The sequence below is a fragment of the Miscanthus floridulus genome, unplaced genomic scaffold (genome assembly GCF_019320115.1).
Source record: "Miscanthus floridulus cultivar M001 unplaced genomic scaffold, ASM1932011v1 os_1100_1_2, whole genome shotgun sequence".
In the NCBI taxonomy this organism is placed as follows: domain Eukaryota; kingdom Viridiplantae; phylum Streptophyta; class Magnoliopsida; order Poales; family Poaceae; genus Miscanthus; species Miscanthus floridulus.
Genome location: NW_027097526.1, coordinates 14,801 through 33,070, shown reverse-complemented (window position 1 = coordinate 33,070; position 18,270 = coordinate 14,801). Strand labels below are relative to the sequence as shown.

The window sequence follows — 18,270 nt, the reverse complement described above, 5'->3', positions numbered from 1 at the left end:
AATTAGTTACCACTGTAATCTTGTGTTCATGGAAATAATGTCTCAGCTTTCTTGATGATATCAACACTGCATAAAGTAGTTTTTGCATGTGTGGGTATCTCACTTTTGATTCTGTTAGTACTTCACTTATGTAATAGACTGGTCTCTGCACTTTGTAAGCGTGTCCAGGTTCTTCTCTATCAACCACAATTGCTGTGCTGACAATGCTCTTGGTTGCTGTAAGGTATAGCATCATGTCCTCTTTGCCTTTTGGTGGTGTCATTACTGGTGATGATGCCAGGTATTCTTTTAACTTTTGGAATACTTCTTCTGCCTCTTCTGTCCATTCAAAATTTCCTGCCTTTTTCAATAATTTAAAAAAGGTAGCCCTTTTTCTCCTAGTCGGGAGATGAATCTGTTAAGTGTTGCCATGCATCCTGTAAGCTTCTATATGTCTTTAACTTTCTTTGGAGGTTTCATATCCATGATGGCTTTAACCTACTTTGTACTTGCTTCAATTCTTCGGTTGTTGACTAGAAATTCGAGAAGTTGTCCTAATGGGACCCCAAAAACACACTTTGTGGGGTTTAGCTTCCACTGCCATGCTTTTAGATTCTTGAAAGTCTCCTCGAGGTCTTCTATCAATGATCCGGGTTCTTTTGTCTTGATTACCACATCGTCAGTGTATGCTTCTGCGTTCCTTCCGACTTGATTCCCCAAACAAGTTTGAATTGCTCTTTGATATGTTGCTCCTGCATTCTTTAGCCCAAAAGGCATTGATTTGTAGCAATATGCCCCAAATGGTGTAATGAACGATGTCTTGCTTTGGTCTTCTTCTCTTAGAGATATTTGATGATAGCCTGAATAGCAATCCAGAAAGGATAATAGAGCTGATCCTGCTGTTGAGTCGATGATTTGATCAATCCTTGGTGGAACATATGGATCTTTTGAGCAATGTTTGTTGAGGTCTGTGTAGTCAATGCACATGCGCCATTCTTTTGAATTCTTCTTCTCAACTAGGACCAGGTTGGCAAGCCAATCCGGGTTGATTATTTCTCTGATGAATCCCGCTGCCATGAGCTTGGTGATCTCTTTTTTGATTGCTGCTTTTCTGTCTGGAGCGAATCTTCGTAGCTTCTGCTTAACGGGTTTGGACCCTTTGTTCACATCAATTATGTGCTCAGCCAACTTTCTTGGGACCCCTGGCATGTCGGTCGGCTTCCAAGCAAAGATATCCTTGTTGTCCCGAAGAAAGTTGGTGAGCGCAAGTTCCTATTTGGGATCGAGATTTGCACTGATGATTGCCGTCTTCTCTGGGTCACCATTCAACAAGTCAATAGTCTTGGTAGCGGCTTCTTTTGGTGGTGCAAAGTTGCTTGGCTTCTTAGCCGGTATTTGAATCTCATCCGGGTTCATTTCGTTGGCTAGTATTGCAATCTCCTTTCCTTCCTTTATGTCTTGTAATCTTTCGGATATTTGTATTGCTTGTACGTCGCAATCATATGCTTTCTTTAGATCTCCTTTCAATGATAATACGCCCTTTGTTGTTGGCATCTTGAGTAGTAGGTATGGATAGTGTGGCACTACCATGTATTTTGTTAAAGCTGGTCTCCCAAGTATTGCGTGGTAGCATGATTCAAAGTCTACAACTTCGAATTTGATGAATTTCGTCCGATATTTGTCTGGTGTGCCAAAGGTGACTGGTAGGGTTATCTGTCCGAGTGGCATAGCTACTCTACCGGGTACTATTCCATAGAATGGTGTGCTTGTTGGTGTCATTAGTCCTTCACAATCCAGATTCATCCTTCTGAGAGTATCTGCGAAAATTATGTTGAGCCCGGCTCCTCCGTCGATGAGTACTTTAGTTACTGCCACTCATGCGATAGTTGGACCCAGTACCAGCGGGTAGCATCATGTGTTTGCTGCACTGGTCCATTGGTCTTCTCTAATGAAGTGGATGGGGTACTCTGACCAATCTAGATATCTTGGGATGGCTGGTCCAGCTGCCATGATGGCTCTGTGAGCTAGTTTTTCTTGCCTTTTGCTTCGTGTGTTAGGAACACCTGAAAATATAAATGCTAATTGGTGTTTGGGTTCTTGATAATCTCCTTTAGCTTTCTTTTCCTCCTTCTTGGATTCTTCTTGCTTTTGCTCCGAGTTGTTTTGATTCCTGTTTTCTCTCTTCATGAATTGCCACTGAAAAGTGCTGCATTCAACTAACTTGTGTCTGGTTCCTGGGTGTATGTGACATGGCATGTTCTCTATGTTTTCCGGTGCTCTTCCTCGGTAGTTGTTGCTCCGATAGTTGTGATTACTGTTGTACCCGCTGTTGTTACTGTTGTTGTTATTGTTGTAGTTGCCATTGTAATTGCCACCGTTGCTGTTGTCATTGTATCTTCTCTTGTTGTCTGTGGTTGCCACCATGTTGTCCTGCCTCGGCCTTTTGTCTTGCTGTCTGTAATCAAGTCTTCTATTTTCTGGGTTGTCCCTAGCAAACTGATGCCGGGTTCTTTCTTCTGATGAAATTAGCTTTTCAACAACCCTCTTGAAATCTTTATTTGTTCTTGGGTTCTCATTGAAATAGTCTTTGTATTGCCAGTTTGCTAAGATTCCTTCCGCAAAGGCTTCTATCACTTCTCTGTCGGTAATGTCGTGGACTTGAGCCCTGAATTCTCCGAATCTTCTATAGTATTCCCTTAGACTTTCTCCTCTCCTTTGCCTTACTCCTTTCAACTCGGCTGCGATCATTGGATGGGTAATAATGCCTACAAAGTTGTTGCAGAAAGCTTCTTGCAAGTCTTCCCAATATTTGATTGATCTTGGCCTCAATTTGTCAAACCATTGTAGTGGCATTGTTTCGAGGGCCATTGGAAAAAATAGAGCCTTGATGTCGTCATCTCCTCTGGCTAACTCAATAGATTGGGAATAAACTCTTAGCCATTGTCTTGGTTCTACTTTGCCATCGTACTTGGAATGATTTGCTGGTTTAAATTTGTGTGGTAGCTTCAATGTTTGTAGTCTTCCTGCGAAACAAGGGAATCTGTCGTATGGTTCTGTTCTTTCGTAGTCTGGCGATCTTGCCCTTATGTAATAAGACCTGTCTTCTTTTAACTTAGACTCTCCGTAGCCATCTTCTTTGTCTAATCTTCTTGATATTTCTTGGTAGTGTTGGCTCAATTCTGGTTTGCCTCTTTCTTGTTGCTTTGAGTAATGTTCTTGCCTTCCATTAACATCAGCACTCTCTACTGGTCCTAGCCTTTGAAAACTTGATTTTTTGGGTGGTTGCTCTTCTTGTGGCTCCTGTGGAACTTCTTCGCCGGGTTGTTTTTCTGATCCCCCGACTTCTTTCTTCTGATCTTCCTTTATTTTTTTGTTATTCATGAGGGTGTGCAACTCCTTTGTTAATTCTTCAATTCTTTCCCTTTTTGTACTTTTTGCGGCTTCTCTTTCCGCCTTCTTTCTATTGTATTCCGTTAGTTCCGCCTTGTACTTATTCCAGATTTGCTTCCTTTGTTTAGCCCTGTTCCTTCTTCCAGCCTTCAATTTATTCTTCTTTAGTCTTTCTAGCCTTTGCTCATTATTTTCGTTGCTGTCGCTTTTCTCATCTAGCGAGATGTTGCCTTCTGATTCGTCTGAAGATTTTATATCTGGTATCTGTGGTGGTTCCAAAGGTTGTTCTAACTGCTCCACCATGTATATAGTGTACTTCTTCCGAGCTCTTCTTGTATGGTACTTCATCCTTCGTTTGGTTGAGCTATCGGTAGTTTCTGAGCTGGATCCGAGTTCTTTTCCCTCTTGATAAGGTAGTTCTTCAATGTACGTGCTAGTCTGGGCTTTGCTTGAGGTGAAAGAACCCGGCCAATGCACCACACAGTCTTGTGGGGTAACTGTCATGATCATCCCTTCTTGTGCTCCCTCCAGGAGTATTTTTCTTGCTGAGTTCATCTTGTCTTGGGTAAAGTGTTGGTAGATTGATGCCGTGTTGTATAGTCCATATGTTCTCGAGTTCTTTTTGGAGTCGTATGGGTTGTATTCCTTCACGATTGTTGTTGCATCTCCGAGTCCAATTAGGCTTGGCTCTTTCACTGTGAAGATTGTCTTGGAGTCGGGTTATATCTCTTTCTCAGAGTTAGTTTCGTATCCGCTTTCTTCTTCATTCCGAGTTGGATCCGAAGTTGAAAGTTTTGTCATCTTCTCGGCGAGTTCATATTCAACTTTGTCATCGAGTTCTTTTTCTTCTCGGAGACGGGTACGTAGCTTGCCGTCGCCGTCAACCTCACAGATCCAGGATTCGAAGACGAAGGTTGTTCCCGCCAGAAAAGCCATCTTGAGGTCGAGGTCCGCCGAGCTCTCGAGAAAAAAATTCGTCGAAAGCCCCTACCTGGCGCGACAGCTGTCGATGTTTTACCACCGAGAGCCTGCCACGGGGGGTACCCAGGACAGTTGTTCGGGCTTCGATGAATAGTGGAACTCGGCGGTCATGCAAAGAGACTCACGATTTATACTAGTTCAGGCCCTCGACTTAGTCGAGTAATAACCTTACGTCCAGTTTGGCGTTAGCCTGTTTGCGTCGTGTTGCTTTGAGTATTGGGTGTGTTCAGTCGTTTACAAGGGATATCCTCACTAGCCCTTTATAGTCCAGGTGCTGAGAGGAGTTGTTTGTGTTCTACTCGGATACAAGGTCAGAGTCCTAAGCTATGCTTCGGACGCCTTTCCTTGTATAGTTCGAATTGGAGTTTTGGTCTTGCACGTTGCTTTGCTCCGTGTTCTTCTTGGCGATTGGGCTGTGGGCCTTGTTACCAAGGTCCACTTCCCTATAGTATGATCTATGGGGGGCCCGTAGGGTTCCCCATCAACACTAGTCCTTGCTTTCAGTATAGTAAGGATAGCAGGTAGGATGTTACCCTCAAGTTGGTAACATAGTCGCACTTAATTTCTTGATTGAAAGCACTTCTCATCCACAATAATTTGTGGTGGTTATGAAGCCATTCCAATACTTCAGGGCAAACTGTCACAATTTCATGGAAGAAATATTGGAAAACTTTAGGCCTATATGTCCTTGCTGCAGGATACATTTTTGAAAAAAATATCTCCACCAAATCTTTTTATGAAATTCTGCATTAGATGCCTAAAGCATTCTCTATGCTCAGCATTAGGGAAGACATCTCTAACAGCTTTCTCTAAACCTTTGCATGCATCAGTGCAAATAGCAAGTAGTGGTAGGTTTCCTATTGCTTTGTGTAGCTGAGTCACGAACCATGTCCAGTTATCTATTGTTTCCCCATCTATGAAACCAAAAGCAAGAGGGTACATCCAATTATGACCATCTATTGCAACAGCTGCAGCCAAATATCCATTCCACCTACCATTAAGTGCAGTTGAGTCTACGCTCAGATAAGTCATACAACCCTCTAAAAAACCCTCAATGTAAGGACTTAATGCACAAAAAAATGTATGGAAATAAACCTTGCCATCTACCTCCTTTAAGTCAATTTCAATCACACTACCTGGTGACCGCTTCAATACCTCTGCCCTCCAGTTGAACAACATTTGGAAGCTCTCCTCCCAGCTGCCAAATATTTTTCTCAAGGCAATATTCCTTCCCCTCGTCACTGTGTCATAGTGAATTTCACACTTGTGTTTCTCTTGTAGCTTCTTCTGCAATTTTTTAGGGCCCATGTTGAGAGTCTTCTTAAGGTGGTGAATAGCCTTTGATGCTACCCAGCCACTTGTTGGAGTGGTGGTCTTCCTCCTTGCACTAGAAGAGCATGTATGCCGAGAAATCAAACATGTGACCTGCAAAATACCAATGAATTAGATATTGACCAGCAACAAAAAAAATGTAGAAAAATGTTAGCCACTAGTTAAATACCTTAATGGTTGCCCCATCAGGTTGCCTCCTTCCAACAATATGCCACGGGCAACCTTCTGCATTGCAATCCCCAATGTAACGTTGTGGCTCAGATTTCACTATGTGCAGCTCGAACTCCTCATTTATTGCAAACTGCCTCATAGCCAATCCGAATTCTTTTATGTTAGGGTACACAGTGCCAATGTCCATACAAGGGTTGTTTGGGTCATAGACTAAGATTCTCTCCCCTGTCACATGATCGTCAATAGGAATGGCAGCCCCAGCTATGTCAATCTCCTCCTCAATAGTGGCATTCCTATTTTTAGGCTCGTTTTCCATCTCTGTAGAAGCCTGCTGCTCTTGAGATCGATGTTCATCATCCTCGGTTCTCAAACCCAACAGACGAAATAATTGATCCTCATCAATTATTTCTTGCCCGCCCTCACTCTCTTCATCATTTGTGTCAGCAATCTGCAGGTTGTCCCATTCAACACCTCCATAATATTCTATAGCCAATGCATTGCCACTAACATCACCACATCCATGGTCTACAGCCTTTGTATTGTGACCAACATCACAAGTGTCTGCTACAGAATCTAATCTAAGCTCAGGCTCCACATCGAGCCTGGATAAAACGAATGCAAGAAATATAGTTAAAATTCTATTCGAACAACTCTATCCGCGTTTCAAACTATGTTCGAGGACTACAAATACAAGAGAGAGAGAATGCATACCGAGAAATTAGATCACTCCAACTGTAATCCATGGAGGCGGCGTCAGCTTAGGGGACGCGTCGGCTGTGGACGTGCCGGCCTGGCGCGGCAACCTGGGCGCCGGCCTGGCCCACGGCCTAGGGTGGATCTGAGGCTGTCTTGGGGCAGAGGCGATGCTTGGATGGCCTAGGGCGGCGGCAGCGCTTGGATGGCCGGGCGGAGGCGGGCGGCGGCACCTGGATGGCCGGGCGGAGACGGGACGAGGCACCTGGTGCGGCGTGGTGGTAGGGCTGTGCCGGCAAGGGAGGCGGGCAGCTTGGGGAAGGCCAGCGCCAGCACGGGAGGGGAGTGGCGTGGTGGCAAGCCTATGCTGGCTGATGCCGCTGGGATGGAGGAGAGGGCCGATCCGTTTTGTGTTTCGATCCGTTTTGATGAACATAACAACAGGCAGGGGTAGAAACGGAAGGATACGTCTTTTTCTTTTTTTCCACAAATTAAAACTACCCAAAATATATTTCAGCGAATTACACTAGTTTTATAATGACAAACTAGCTAAATCATATGAGGGATGATAAAAGTACGAAACTCAGTTTTGGATGATGGGTGAAATACCAAAGTCTCCTTCTAGCGAGGGGAGTTCTGCGTGAGCGTGACCACACAATTGGCAACGCACGCGTCGCGTGCCGTCCCCGTCTTCCTCTCGTCGCCCGCCGGCCTCCCTCCCCCTTCCTGCCCGCCTGGAAGCTTGTCGCATCTCTGGGGTGTCGTCAGTGACTAACCTGTGCTGCCATTCCCCCTGCCCTCCATCTGCTCCCGCACGCTGTGTTTCCTTCTGCTCCTAGAGATTGTAAGGCCACCGGTCCGCCGTCCGCCGGATCCCTTTGGTTCTCCGCCATATTCCGATTCCACCCATTGGCTGTGCCTGGGCGGAGTCAACCCTTTGGTTTTTGGGTTTGGGTTTGGCGACGAGGTCAGGTCAGGACAGGAGACCCAGAAATTTCCCCTCTCCGATCCGAGAGCTAACCGACTTTTAACTGCACGGAAATTTCCTCTCTCCTGCTCCCTTCTTCTCTTCTCTTTTCTTGCGCGTTCCTCTTCTCCCTTCCCTGATACGATCGATTCCAACTTCTTTATTCGCCGTATTACTATCAGTCAATTGGATTGGGGATCGCATCCCATCCAAATCCAATATACAACAAGCCAAGCAAGCCCGCCCGCCGGCGACATGAAGAAGATCTTTGGCGCCAAGAAGAACAAGGAGCCGCCGCCCACCATCCAGGACGCAACCGACGGAGTATGTATCATCAACCAAGTTCTCCTTCATTGTATATCAATCCTTGCAGATTCATTCATAATGTTTATTCAATCAATCAAATCGATTCCTCCTTCCCTTGCAGATCACCAAGCGCGGCGACACCGTCGATGAAAAGATCAAGAAGCTCGACGCCGAGCTCGCGCGCTACAAGGAGCAGATCAAGAAGACGCGCCCAGGCCCCGCGCAGGAGGCCGTCAAGGCACGAGCCATGAGGGTCCTCAAGCAGCGCAGGATGTGAGCCACCCCAACCCCCGTCCCCTCCTCCTCTCTGCCCCTTATCTTGCTCTCTCTCTCGACTATTAGATTACCGATTACTAGAATTACGACGACTACTTTACCATACATGAGCCAGCCAGCCTACCTTCAATGCTTGTTTGCATGATTGCATCTACTCATATTTAGTTAACTGCTTGGTATTATGCTGAATTAATTAATGCATTCCATAAACATACAACTGGTGTCTTACTTGATACAGACATTTTAGTAATCCTAATCCTATTTCTATAGATATAGTCTATACTGTCATACCAGTATAAATAAATATCTATATAAATTGATTTTCCGAGGTGTGGTCATGCCAATTTCCAAACAACAAACATATCAAATGCGTCATGACTGGACGGAGTTCAGTAGCGACAATTTCTTCTAGGCAGGGCAAAAATGGAATTGCTTTTATACCCACCGCCTTAGTACATTCTTTTTTATTTCCAGAAAAAGAAAAGATATTTTAGAGAATCTTCCGTCCGTCAATGGATACTAATTCCTATCTTCACCCTCTGTTTTTATATTTTCCTTGCAGGTACGAGGGGCAGCGTGATATGCTCTACAACCAAACATATAACCTTGACCAAGTTGCTTTTGCCGCAGAGGGACTTAAAGATGCTCAGCAAACTGTATGCCTCCAGAGTTACCTAACAAAAACCTTGATTTTTGTTGCTATATAATTTCCCTTTTAGAATCGTATAGGCTTACATTCAAGTGCTTTTCATTGGGTAGATGACTGCAATGAAGGCTGCCAATAAAGAGCTCAAAGGGATGATGAAGACTGTCAAGCTTGAAGATATTGATGTATGCTATTTACCATTCTCCCGTCTTACTCTTACCAGATTCCTCATGCTTTCAGTATTCGCACCATACATGCACTTCCAATTTGTTGCTTATTTTCCTTTTTGATTGATGTTGCATCTGAATATATACCTCCTATGATCCATAGAGCATGCAAGATGAGATGATGGATCTTATGGATGTGAGCAACGAAATACAAGAAACTCTTGGCAGAAGCTACAACGTCCCTGATGATATCGATGAGGAAGAACTTATGGGAGGTACGGTTCAATCATATTGGCAGTTCGATTTCTCTTCGATAATAATTTGCAAACGCCATATATTTTCTCAAACTGCATAGATTGCTACAAAGCTTATGAAGAAGAACAAACTCATTTCTCTCTCTGCTGTCCTCATTTTGTTTCTTGGAAAATGCAGAGCTCGATGCTTTGGAAGCTGACATGGACTTTGAATCAGAGTCAGTCCCATCTTACCTCCAACCAGACCAAGAATCTGAACTCAACTTACCTGCTGCACCAACTGGCCATGCAGCAGTCCCAGCAAACCAGCAGCAGGTAGTGGAATTATTGTGAGAGAATGATGTTAGATGTTGCATACTTTGATTTTAGTGTTGCTTTTATTTATAATCATCATGGTAGCTATGTGGTTTTCTTTATCTTTGTCATGTGCACTAACCACCAATTAGCTCCCAGAACAATATCAAAGCCTATTGCAACATGGGGCCATGCTTTTTAATTTTATTATCTCTATAAAAAATGAGCACGTTTCAACTTTATCCCAGTGATCAACAGAGAAGAAAAATGTGACGAAGGAGGAGATTAAAAAAAAACTGAAAATCTTCTCTCTTTTTTGGTTTGTGGTTTATAAGGTAGAAAAAGGGATACCTGAATTCCAATTGAGCACGGATGGAATGAGCATCCACATCTGACCAACTTAGCTAGGCTCAGCTCTGTCATAGTTACGAGCATGGAAAAATCTTACATTTGGATTCTTTTCCAGTGAGCTTATAATAACTCCATGGTGGATCCATAGTAATAATTTGTTTTTCATTCCCTTTTGGTGCAGGTGGATGAGCTGGGGTTGCCTACAGTACCGCAAGCTTCCATTCGTACCTAGTTAGACAGAATCATGTTTCTTGGAGTCAACGATGTAAATAAAGTCGTATTATATTTACAGTTGGATGTAAAATGTTCTTATGTACCGCACCACTTCGATTTTTTGTCAGTTCACTGGTGTAAATCTGATTGAATTGAATTGGTTGGGACATAATAAGATCCTCCTCTTGTATTTGGTGGTGGAGGGCTGTGCTCTACCCTATATGGTTGTATATGCATATGAGGATCTGTTGGCATCCATCTTGCTTTCATGCTGTGCATGTCTGCAGTGATTGGGTTTAGCCAAGCACAGTATGATTTGTTGTACATGTACAGCATATGACATTCAGTAGGCGTATCTATGCCTGTTCAAAAGTTCAGCATCATCTATATCTGGCAATGATATAGCACAGGGCTCTGCCGGCCTAGTTGTGCAAGGGCAAGGATTGCAGGTTGCACAGTGCTCACACACACACACAAACGCTGCCTACCTACAGTAGTAGCAGAAATGCTGTATTTGTTTGGTTCACACTCACAGGCCTTATTTGCTTCCATGGCGAGAGTACTTGCTTACTGCTACTAGATTTGCAACAGTTCCTCAAAAAAAAAAAACTTTGCAACAATGATAACGTGCACTACAGCCCTTCAATGCTGGTCATAGTGAATTCAAGAATATGACATGTTTTGAGTGTCATGCCTAGTTGCCTACAACATGAAGCGTTGAAACAACTGGACTTGGCATGTGGTGTTTTCAAAGGCGCCTATTTCTTCTGTGGGCCTGTTCGCTTCGCTGAAAAGTACTATTTGCTGATTTGTTGTGAGAGAAAAACACTGTATCATAGCTGATAAGTCAGGCTGATAAATTTAAGTTCCTACGATTAAGGTTTCAGCTAAACTTTACATTACCGCACCCTCGTATCCTATGTTGGCAATATACATAGCAAACATATCTGGAAAGCCAATGGTACAGTCCATAAAGGAGCTAGGAGAGAAAATAAAACTATATTAACCTCTGCTTAAGCAAGCACAAATATTCATTGCTCAAATGAATCCTGAAAGTTAGACACACAGCTCAGACTTCCGGCTTGTTTGCTGGTTGGTTTCTGAGCTGGTTTGGGCTGACTGGTGCTAGTTTATTATGAGAGAAAAACACTATTGGCTGGCTGAAACCAACAAGCGAAATATGGTGTTCACCTGCTCGGGCCAAAACCAGCCACATTGTAGTCCTGCACTGGCTACTTCATTTACACTGCTACATGGGAACCAACATACCAAAATTTGTAAAGTTTCTTGGATGAAAACCAATTAAGGCCTCGTTTAGATGTGTATGTATTCGTCTCAATCCACATGTGTCGAAGCAGATTGAAGTGGAATTAAACTAAGTTCTATTCCATTCCACTCCAATATATGTGGATTAACGTGAATACACACGCATCCAAACAAGACCTAATGCAAAAGAGTCTGTCTACTATACAACCATGTGTTTTATACGATTCCAACACATGAATTTTTTTGCACCATAAGATTAAGATCCAACAGTCTTCATTCTTCTTTTACCTTTAGCCTTCTTCTATCTTAAGACAATCACTAAATCACAGATTCACATATCACAAATCACATATCATATAAAACAATTTTTTTTATAGAAGGACAAAATACAGTGGTGCTGCTAGTCACTGCTGGTGCACTGCTGGTGTCGCGTCATGTACAGAGGGGTTGGTTCCACTTGGTGCTGCCGTCGCGTGCCGCGTGCGCTGCTGGTGCTGCGCTGCCGCCGTGCAGGTGCTGGTGCTGCGCTGCCCACACAACAGTCGAGGCGCAGAAAGCGAAAGCGCGCTGCCGCGTGCGTTTCTCTGTGCAAAAAATTCGTGTGTTTTTTTTTTACTAAAACACATGTGTTATAGCATTTCTGAATGCAAAATTGGCTGTAGATCAACGGATCTATTCAGCTAGCGCTTCTTTTTGCTTCCTTTTTAACTCTTGCTACCAGTTCAGTTCAGTTCAGGTACACCCAAGGACCCAAACATAATTTCCATGATATGTGGGGGTTCATATGTAAGAGAATTTTGGCCCCGTTTGGCCTTTCTTATCTATCCGTCGTGGAGCGGAGAGTCTTCCCCACCCCACCCCATTCTCCAGCAACTCCTCCTAAAACCTCCTCTCCATCCCCATCCCCTGCAATGGCGGCGGCGGCTGCCACCTCCTTCGCCACCCTCGTAAGCCGAGCGGCCCCTCCTCTCCGCCTCCTCTTTGCCCACCATCTCCCAACCCCCCAATCGCCTGACCGACTCTCTCGTGTTGCTTGCAGGCCGTCGCGCGCTCGGCGGGGCAGCGGTCCCTCCTCGCCTCCATGGCCGCCCCATCGCCGCTCCTCTCCCTCCGCGGCGCCAGCCTCCCCTCGCAGGCCGTCTCCTTCTCCGGGGGACTCGCGGCGTCGCCCTCCCACAGCCGCGCGCGCTTCGCAACATCCGCCAGCGCCGAGCCCAAGGTACCATCTTTACGCTGCTGGGTTCCTTCTCTCTCTTCTTTAATTAATCTACTCCATCTATCTATAGCGGCTGAAGTGGATACCGGGCCTGCGGTAAAGCCTGCATCTTTTTTCCATTCTACGAGGGAGATTATTATCCTTTTAATAAGGAGACTAATTTGTAATCCTGGCAACTTAGACAGCTTTTGGACATTCCATCTGCCTTAGATGTCAACCTTCCGGCTATCCACTTTATTAAATTGGACTTACTCCTTTAGTTCAATGGGCATGCTAAATTTAAGTCACCACTAAAATTTATGGGGACACAAGTTCTAATTGCAGCACATCATCAATGATTTGTTAATGATAAAACGATTGAATCTTCAGACAATAGGAGGCCATGGGGCACTCAATGTTTCAGGGGCCAGTATCTGTCTGCATTATACCCAAATTAGCCATTGCTTGTGCGATGATGCAGATGTTCAACTGTATTTAACTGAAACTGTGGGTTACTGGGTTAGGCAATTTTGTGGTTGCATTCAGTTAATATATGCAAAATATTCCTACCTATTTACCTCAGTGTGTAATGTATGGCAGGATACCTATGTTGATTTGTCTCTTGTGCCTTTTGCAGGAAGTAGACCTTCAGTCTAAAATCACAAACAAGGTGTACTTTGACATAAGCATTGGGAACCCTGTGGGGAAGAATGTTGGGAGGATTGTCATCGGCCTGTATGGGGATGATATTCCACAAACAGCAGAGAACTTCCGTGCTCTTTGCACTGGTACGAGGGATTGCTGGACTACCATCTTGCTAGTTGTGCAATCCTATTAGTTTGAGTATTGCCTTGCCCAGAAGAGAAACATAACAAGGTCCACCTTTTGCAGGAGAGAAAGGGTTTGGATACAAGGGATCCAGTTTCCACCGTGTCATCAGCGATTTCATGATTCAGGGCGGAGATTTTGACAAGGGCAACGTATGTGTTCACCTGCTATCACTAAACTCTGTTGTACTGCACTTGGATATATTTTTTCCACTGTGCATGTTCAGTTCAGAGAAATTAAAGAATATCTGCATGCTGATGTGCGGATATGTTCTATCAAAAGACTGGATGTTTTTTTTAGCTTACTTTTCGTTCTACAAGTGTAACTGTTTTATGTTGTTGATTATTATGCTAAATATTTTCTCGTTTTGGGATTAGTGAATTGAATTTACAGAAGTTCAGAGTGGTTTATGCCAGACATTTAATTGGTGAACCAAAAGAGGAATTGTCCTACTCCTACATAGGTTCCTTGATAGTCTACTAGTTTTGTGTCATACAGTAACCTTTGTGATGCTGCTAAAATCTTGTCAGTACATTATGTCCATGATCTATTTGTCTTTATACATACATGCATGTTGCAATTAGTGTCTTAATTCATGAAATTAGAAGTGATTGACATCTAGTCTTGTTTTACAAACTTATGCACACATTTTTCCATGTGTGACTTTATGAGGCCCAACTGGCAGTATAAGGTTGGGATACTGAATTCTTTGTGTACAGTCTAGCAGATTGGTTTTTAAAATGACTACATAAAAGATTGGTTTTGTGCTTGAACAGTTGAACAAAGAGAAACTGAATTGGAAGATGCAGCTTTCAAGTTTTGCATGTGATTAACTAGAAGTTACATTTGCAGGGTACCGGTGGGAAAAGCATATATGGACGCACCTTCAAAGATGAGAACTTTAAATGTATGCTCTACATCTGAAACAGTAGTGATGTGCTGTGTGGTTTCTAGTTCCATGCTAATCCTGATGGCATGCTGTTTTCGTGTTTTAGTGGTTCACACTGGACCTGGAGTGGTCAGCATGGCTAACGCTGGACCGAACACCAACGGCAGCCAGTTTTTCATTTGCACTGTCAAGGTAATCTTGTACCTTGTTTAACTACCAGAAAAATGGATTTTTTTGCTGCCTCTGCTACTTCGACAATTTATGTTCCAACCAAATTCTCTCATGTACTAGCTCCAAAACTAACCCGGAACTGGTATGACTGGTGCCTTGGATGCAGACACCTTGGTTGGACGGAAGGCATGTTGTGTTTGGCCAGGTCCTGGAAGGGATGGACATCGTAGGGTTGATCGAGTCACAGGAGACTGACAGAGGTGACCGCCCGAAGAAGAAAGTAGTCATCAGCGAGTGTGGGGAGCTTCCAGTGGTCTAAGTGTTACTCATCTGTTGTCCGTCTTACCTCGGATGGATGGCGATATTTCCCCCACCTGAGTTTACTGGTTCTGATGCTATGAACTTGTCGTGCTATCTCTATGCTAGTTATAGAGATATTTCGAATTAAAGTAAGATCCCAAATCTGAGGCATACTGTTGCTGCTCGGCTGGAATAAATGTGCTAGTTTCCCCTTGCCCTGTTTAGGGAACGGGTTTTGTTCACGAAGTCACCCTGTAACCTTGTATGTTTCCTACTTGGAATGAAGGTTCAGGGAATCATGATACAAAAATATTCTGTTGCATTGCATGCAAGAGCTGTTGATCGTCCAGAGCAATGTATATGGCCTGTTTGGTTCATACCCAAACTCGCCACATCTAACTTTTGGCAAACTGTGGCAGCCAGAGAGTGTGGTGGCGAAGCCAAACTTGTAAAGTTTGGCAAGAAAATGAGTCTGACGTGTAGGATGGTGCCAAGAAAATATAGTGTGCCATAGTTACAGCAGTGAACCAAATAAACGCCAAAGAACATGACAAGTTGTGATCACGAACCAAACATGCCTCACGTGGGCTATACAAACAAACTGATTTAAGTCATGTGGAGTGGCACTATCATTCCAAGGTATCCTACTAACAACCAGCACAACATTACAAACTTGGTTTCACCAAGGCCAGAACTCACAGGACGCTACCTTCACATGTAGAATGAATGGGTGATGAGTCATGCATGCTGATTTGTCAAGGTGTGCGTATATACCTACATGAACTGATGGTGATGAGTCATGCTGATGTGTCAAGCAATACTACTCAGCGCAGCCCAATTTATCTCAACAAAAAACAAACAAACATACACGCCATTACAAAGTTAGCTTCACAAGCGTATGAATTCAGTGACAATCCTTGACATGTAAAGTTGATTCATATATATGTGCTGAAAGGAAGCTCGATGATCTGTCTATACATCCAAATCCATGTAAAAAGGCACTTGTATTTCCACGTCATGCAATGCAACATTCCAAAATCATCTGTCGCAGATGCTGCAGAACCCAAGCCATGGATCATCTATAAATAGCTCCCACATATGCACTACTCTATCATCAGATCCCACATCCAGATCAGAGACACTACTACTGCACCAAACTAAGCAAGCAAAGCAGTAGAGAGGATCAAAGTCGAACAGCATGAAGATGGTCATCGTTCTCGCCGTGTGCCTGGCTCTGTCAGCTGCCAGCGCCTCTGCGCTGCAGATGCCCTCGGCGGGGCTGCAGGGCTTCAGCCCCCTGATGACGATGATGGGCGCCGGCGGGCTGTACCCCTGCGCCGAGTACCTGAGGCAGCCGCAGTGCAGCCAGGTGGCGGCGCCCTTCTACGCCCTTCGTGAGCAGACGATGTGGCAGCCGAGCGCCATCTGCCAGCCGCTCCGGCAGCAGTGCTGCCAGCAGCTGAGGATGATGGACATGCAGTCACGGTGCCAGGCCATGTGCGGCGTGGTGCAGTCCGTCGTGCAGCAGCTGCAGATGATGATGCAGCTCCAGGGCACCGCCGCCGCCAGCAGCCTGTACCAGCCGGCTCTGATGCAGCAATGGCAGCAGCTGCTGCCGGCGGCCCAGGCCCTGACCCCCATGGCCATGATGGTGGCGCAGGTTGCGCAGAACATGCCGCTGCCGGCCATGTGTGGACTCTACCAGCTGCCCAGCTACTGCACCACCCCCTGTGCCCTCTCCGCTGCCATTCCGCCGTACTATTATTGATTCATTTGGGAAATCTCCTCTCTCTCTCTCTATCTATGTAATAATGAAGTAATAAGATGTCACACATTATCATGTGTGCCGTGTTGTGACCAATAATATATGCATGATCATAATAAAGTTTTGGTTCTAAAGAATCTATCTATGTCGTTGTACACCACCTCGCTTGACTTTGTCAACACATACGACGTCTTCATTCATCCGGTACTTTTCTCCATATCTATGGCGTAGCTAGTGTGGATAAATCAAAACTTCTCCTGTCAGGCATGTAGATATTTCAAAATCTATGTTTAGGCTCAGAGTATAATTATGCATCCACGGTGCTTCCATAGAATGACAGATATGCGTGAATGGCATAGGTAGCATGTTTGAGATCAACAACTCACTGGCATAAGTGTTGCTTACATAGTATGTTTGGAAAGACTTTGGCGTGAGAGCTTGGCAAGTTGTATGTGTCATTTTTCTTCGAGAAGCAGGCCACAAGCAAAAAAAATCATAGCACGACCGATATTAAGGTAGAGTGCGTGGTATGGGTAGCATGCTTAATTAAGATCAACAACCTACTGGCATTATAGTGGCGATTCCATAGTACGGTGGAAAATGTTTGAGCCTTCGAGATACCGATGGATGTTGGTTTGATGATGGTGCCAACAAGTGGCTGCTTTAGGTAGAAGCGGCTCCAACTGACATGAGCAGAATTATGATAACCTGACGATGGTTTAGGGTAAAAAAGGCAATTATGAATTTGCAAGAGAAGATAAAAAATAGTTATTTTTTTTAAATTTATAAGAGGGCCAAGGAACTAAACAATCTGTATGAGACTTGGATATATAGTAGTTTTATTGACGAATGGAGAAAATTGTGCCGCCTTAAGATTTAGCCTTCGTAAAAAATTGCATGGCCACGAGGTAGCAGGGGAGAGAGGGGAAGAAGAAGAGGATGAAGATGACGATAGTCAAAGAATTTGTTGATGATAGTTGTTTAGAGTTCATGTAGATGGATGTAACAGAAGCAGAAAGAGAGGAAATTAGAATCAAAGTCAAACAAACACAACTATTTACAAAAAAAAAAATTCTCAAACAAACAAATTAAGAGAGAAATCTAGGTATCCGTTCAATTTTCCCGGATAACCTTACTAGTTTAATTAATTTGAGACTGATTTCATTCGTAGTGGACGAAATTGGAGTAGTGCGTGGTATGGGAGGGAGCGCAGTGTCTTTTTCTCCTTTTTTTACTCCATTCCAAAGAAGCTTTACAACAACCACACTTGGGTTGGAATGGCCCACGATCGATCTGTCCACCGTTGGTTTGTTCATCCAACGGACTATACACCAATTAATAAATTAATAACATGCATGGTGCATGTACCGTGTATAGAAGGTTCATTTCCATGCTATTGCGTTGTTGGGAGCCGCCATATCAGTAACGTCTCGTCGCTGAAAGAATGGAGCCAACAGTTTTCTGTATTGCCCTCAATGAATGTTATATATATACAGGATTACATGTGTTGCAGCTTGTATTACCACGCAGGGCTCCAGAACTGCCTCGGCCACACGACGTGGCGTCGTGGGCGCTGTGACTGCGCTCAGCGGTTGCTAGTCAACCCAGCGGCTGTACACCTCTACTCAACACCTCCCGCAGTCTGATGTGTGATAGGAACTACACAAAGACTGGATCGAAAGAGCTCAAAAGTCGCTCTGGGAAGGCCCTTTGTCATCACATCGGCGTATTGCTGCCCGGTCCGAACGTGTAGAACGCGCAGGGCGCCGACTTGGACGCGTTAACGAACGAAGTGTATGTCGAGCTCGATATGCTTCGTCCGCTTGTGATGCACCG

General features: G+C 44.4%; 4 protein-coding genes across 4 annotated transcripts; 3 read left to right on the top strand and 1 right to left on the bottom strand.

Annotated features, from left to right (window-relative positions):
- Positions 1-5,028: 5,028 nt before the first annotated feature.
- Positions 5,029-6,596, bottom strand: LOC136533699 (uncharacterized). Its single transcript, XM_066526237.1, has 3 exons — positions 6,565-6,596; positions 5,852-6,455; positions 5,029-5,775 (listed from the first exon to the last, which is right to left on the bottom strand). Exons 1-3 carry the CDS (start codon positions 6,594-6,596, stop codon positions 5,029-5,031), a joined length of 1,383 nt encoding a protein of 460 aa, XP_066382334.1.
- Positions 6,597-7,175: 579 nt separating this feature from the next.
- Positions 7,176-10,256, top strand: LOC136533700 (vacuolar protein sorting-associated protein 60.1-like). The gene is made up of 7 exons (XM_066526238.1): positions 7,176-7,837; positions 7,941-8,092; positions 8,658-8,751; positions 8,855-8,926; positions 9,072-9,183; positions 9,341-9,477; positions 9,989-10,256. The coding sequence occupies exons 1-7, from the start codon at positions 7,769-7,771 to the stop codon at positions 10,037-10,039; spliced, it is 687 nt and encodes a 228-aa protein (XP_066382335.1). The 5' UTR covers positions 7,176-7,768; the 3' UTR covers positions 10,040-10,256.
- A 1,844-nt stretch (positions 10,257-12,100) lies between these two features.
- Positions 12,101-14,915, top strand: LOC136533697 (photosynthetic NDH subunit of lumenal location 5, chloroplastic-like). Its single transcript, XM_066526235.1, has 7 exons — positions 12,101-12,233; positions 12,326-12,505; positions 13,119-13,269; positions 13,373-13,461; positions 14,162-14,216; positions 14,305-14,390; positions 14,536-14,915. The coding sequence occupies exons 1-7, from the start codon at positions 12,198-12,200 to the stop codon at positions 14,686-14,688; spliced, it is 750 nt and encodes a 249-aa protein (XP_066382332.1). The 5' UTR covers positions 12,101-12,197; the 3' UTR covers positions 14,689-14,915.
- A 129-nt stretch (positions 14,916-15,044) lies between these two features.
- On the top strand, positions 15,045-16,565 carry LOC136533698 (zein-beta-like). Its single transcript, XM_066526236.1, has one exon. It carries the CDS (start codon positions 15,868-15,870, stop codon positions 16,435-16,437), a length of 570 nt encoding a protein of 189 aa, XP_066382333.1. The 5' UTR covers positions 15,045-15,867; the 3' UTR covers positions 16,438-16,565.
- The last annotated feature ends 1,705 nt before the right edge of the window (positions 16,566-18,270 follow it).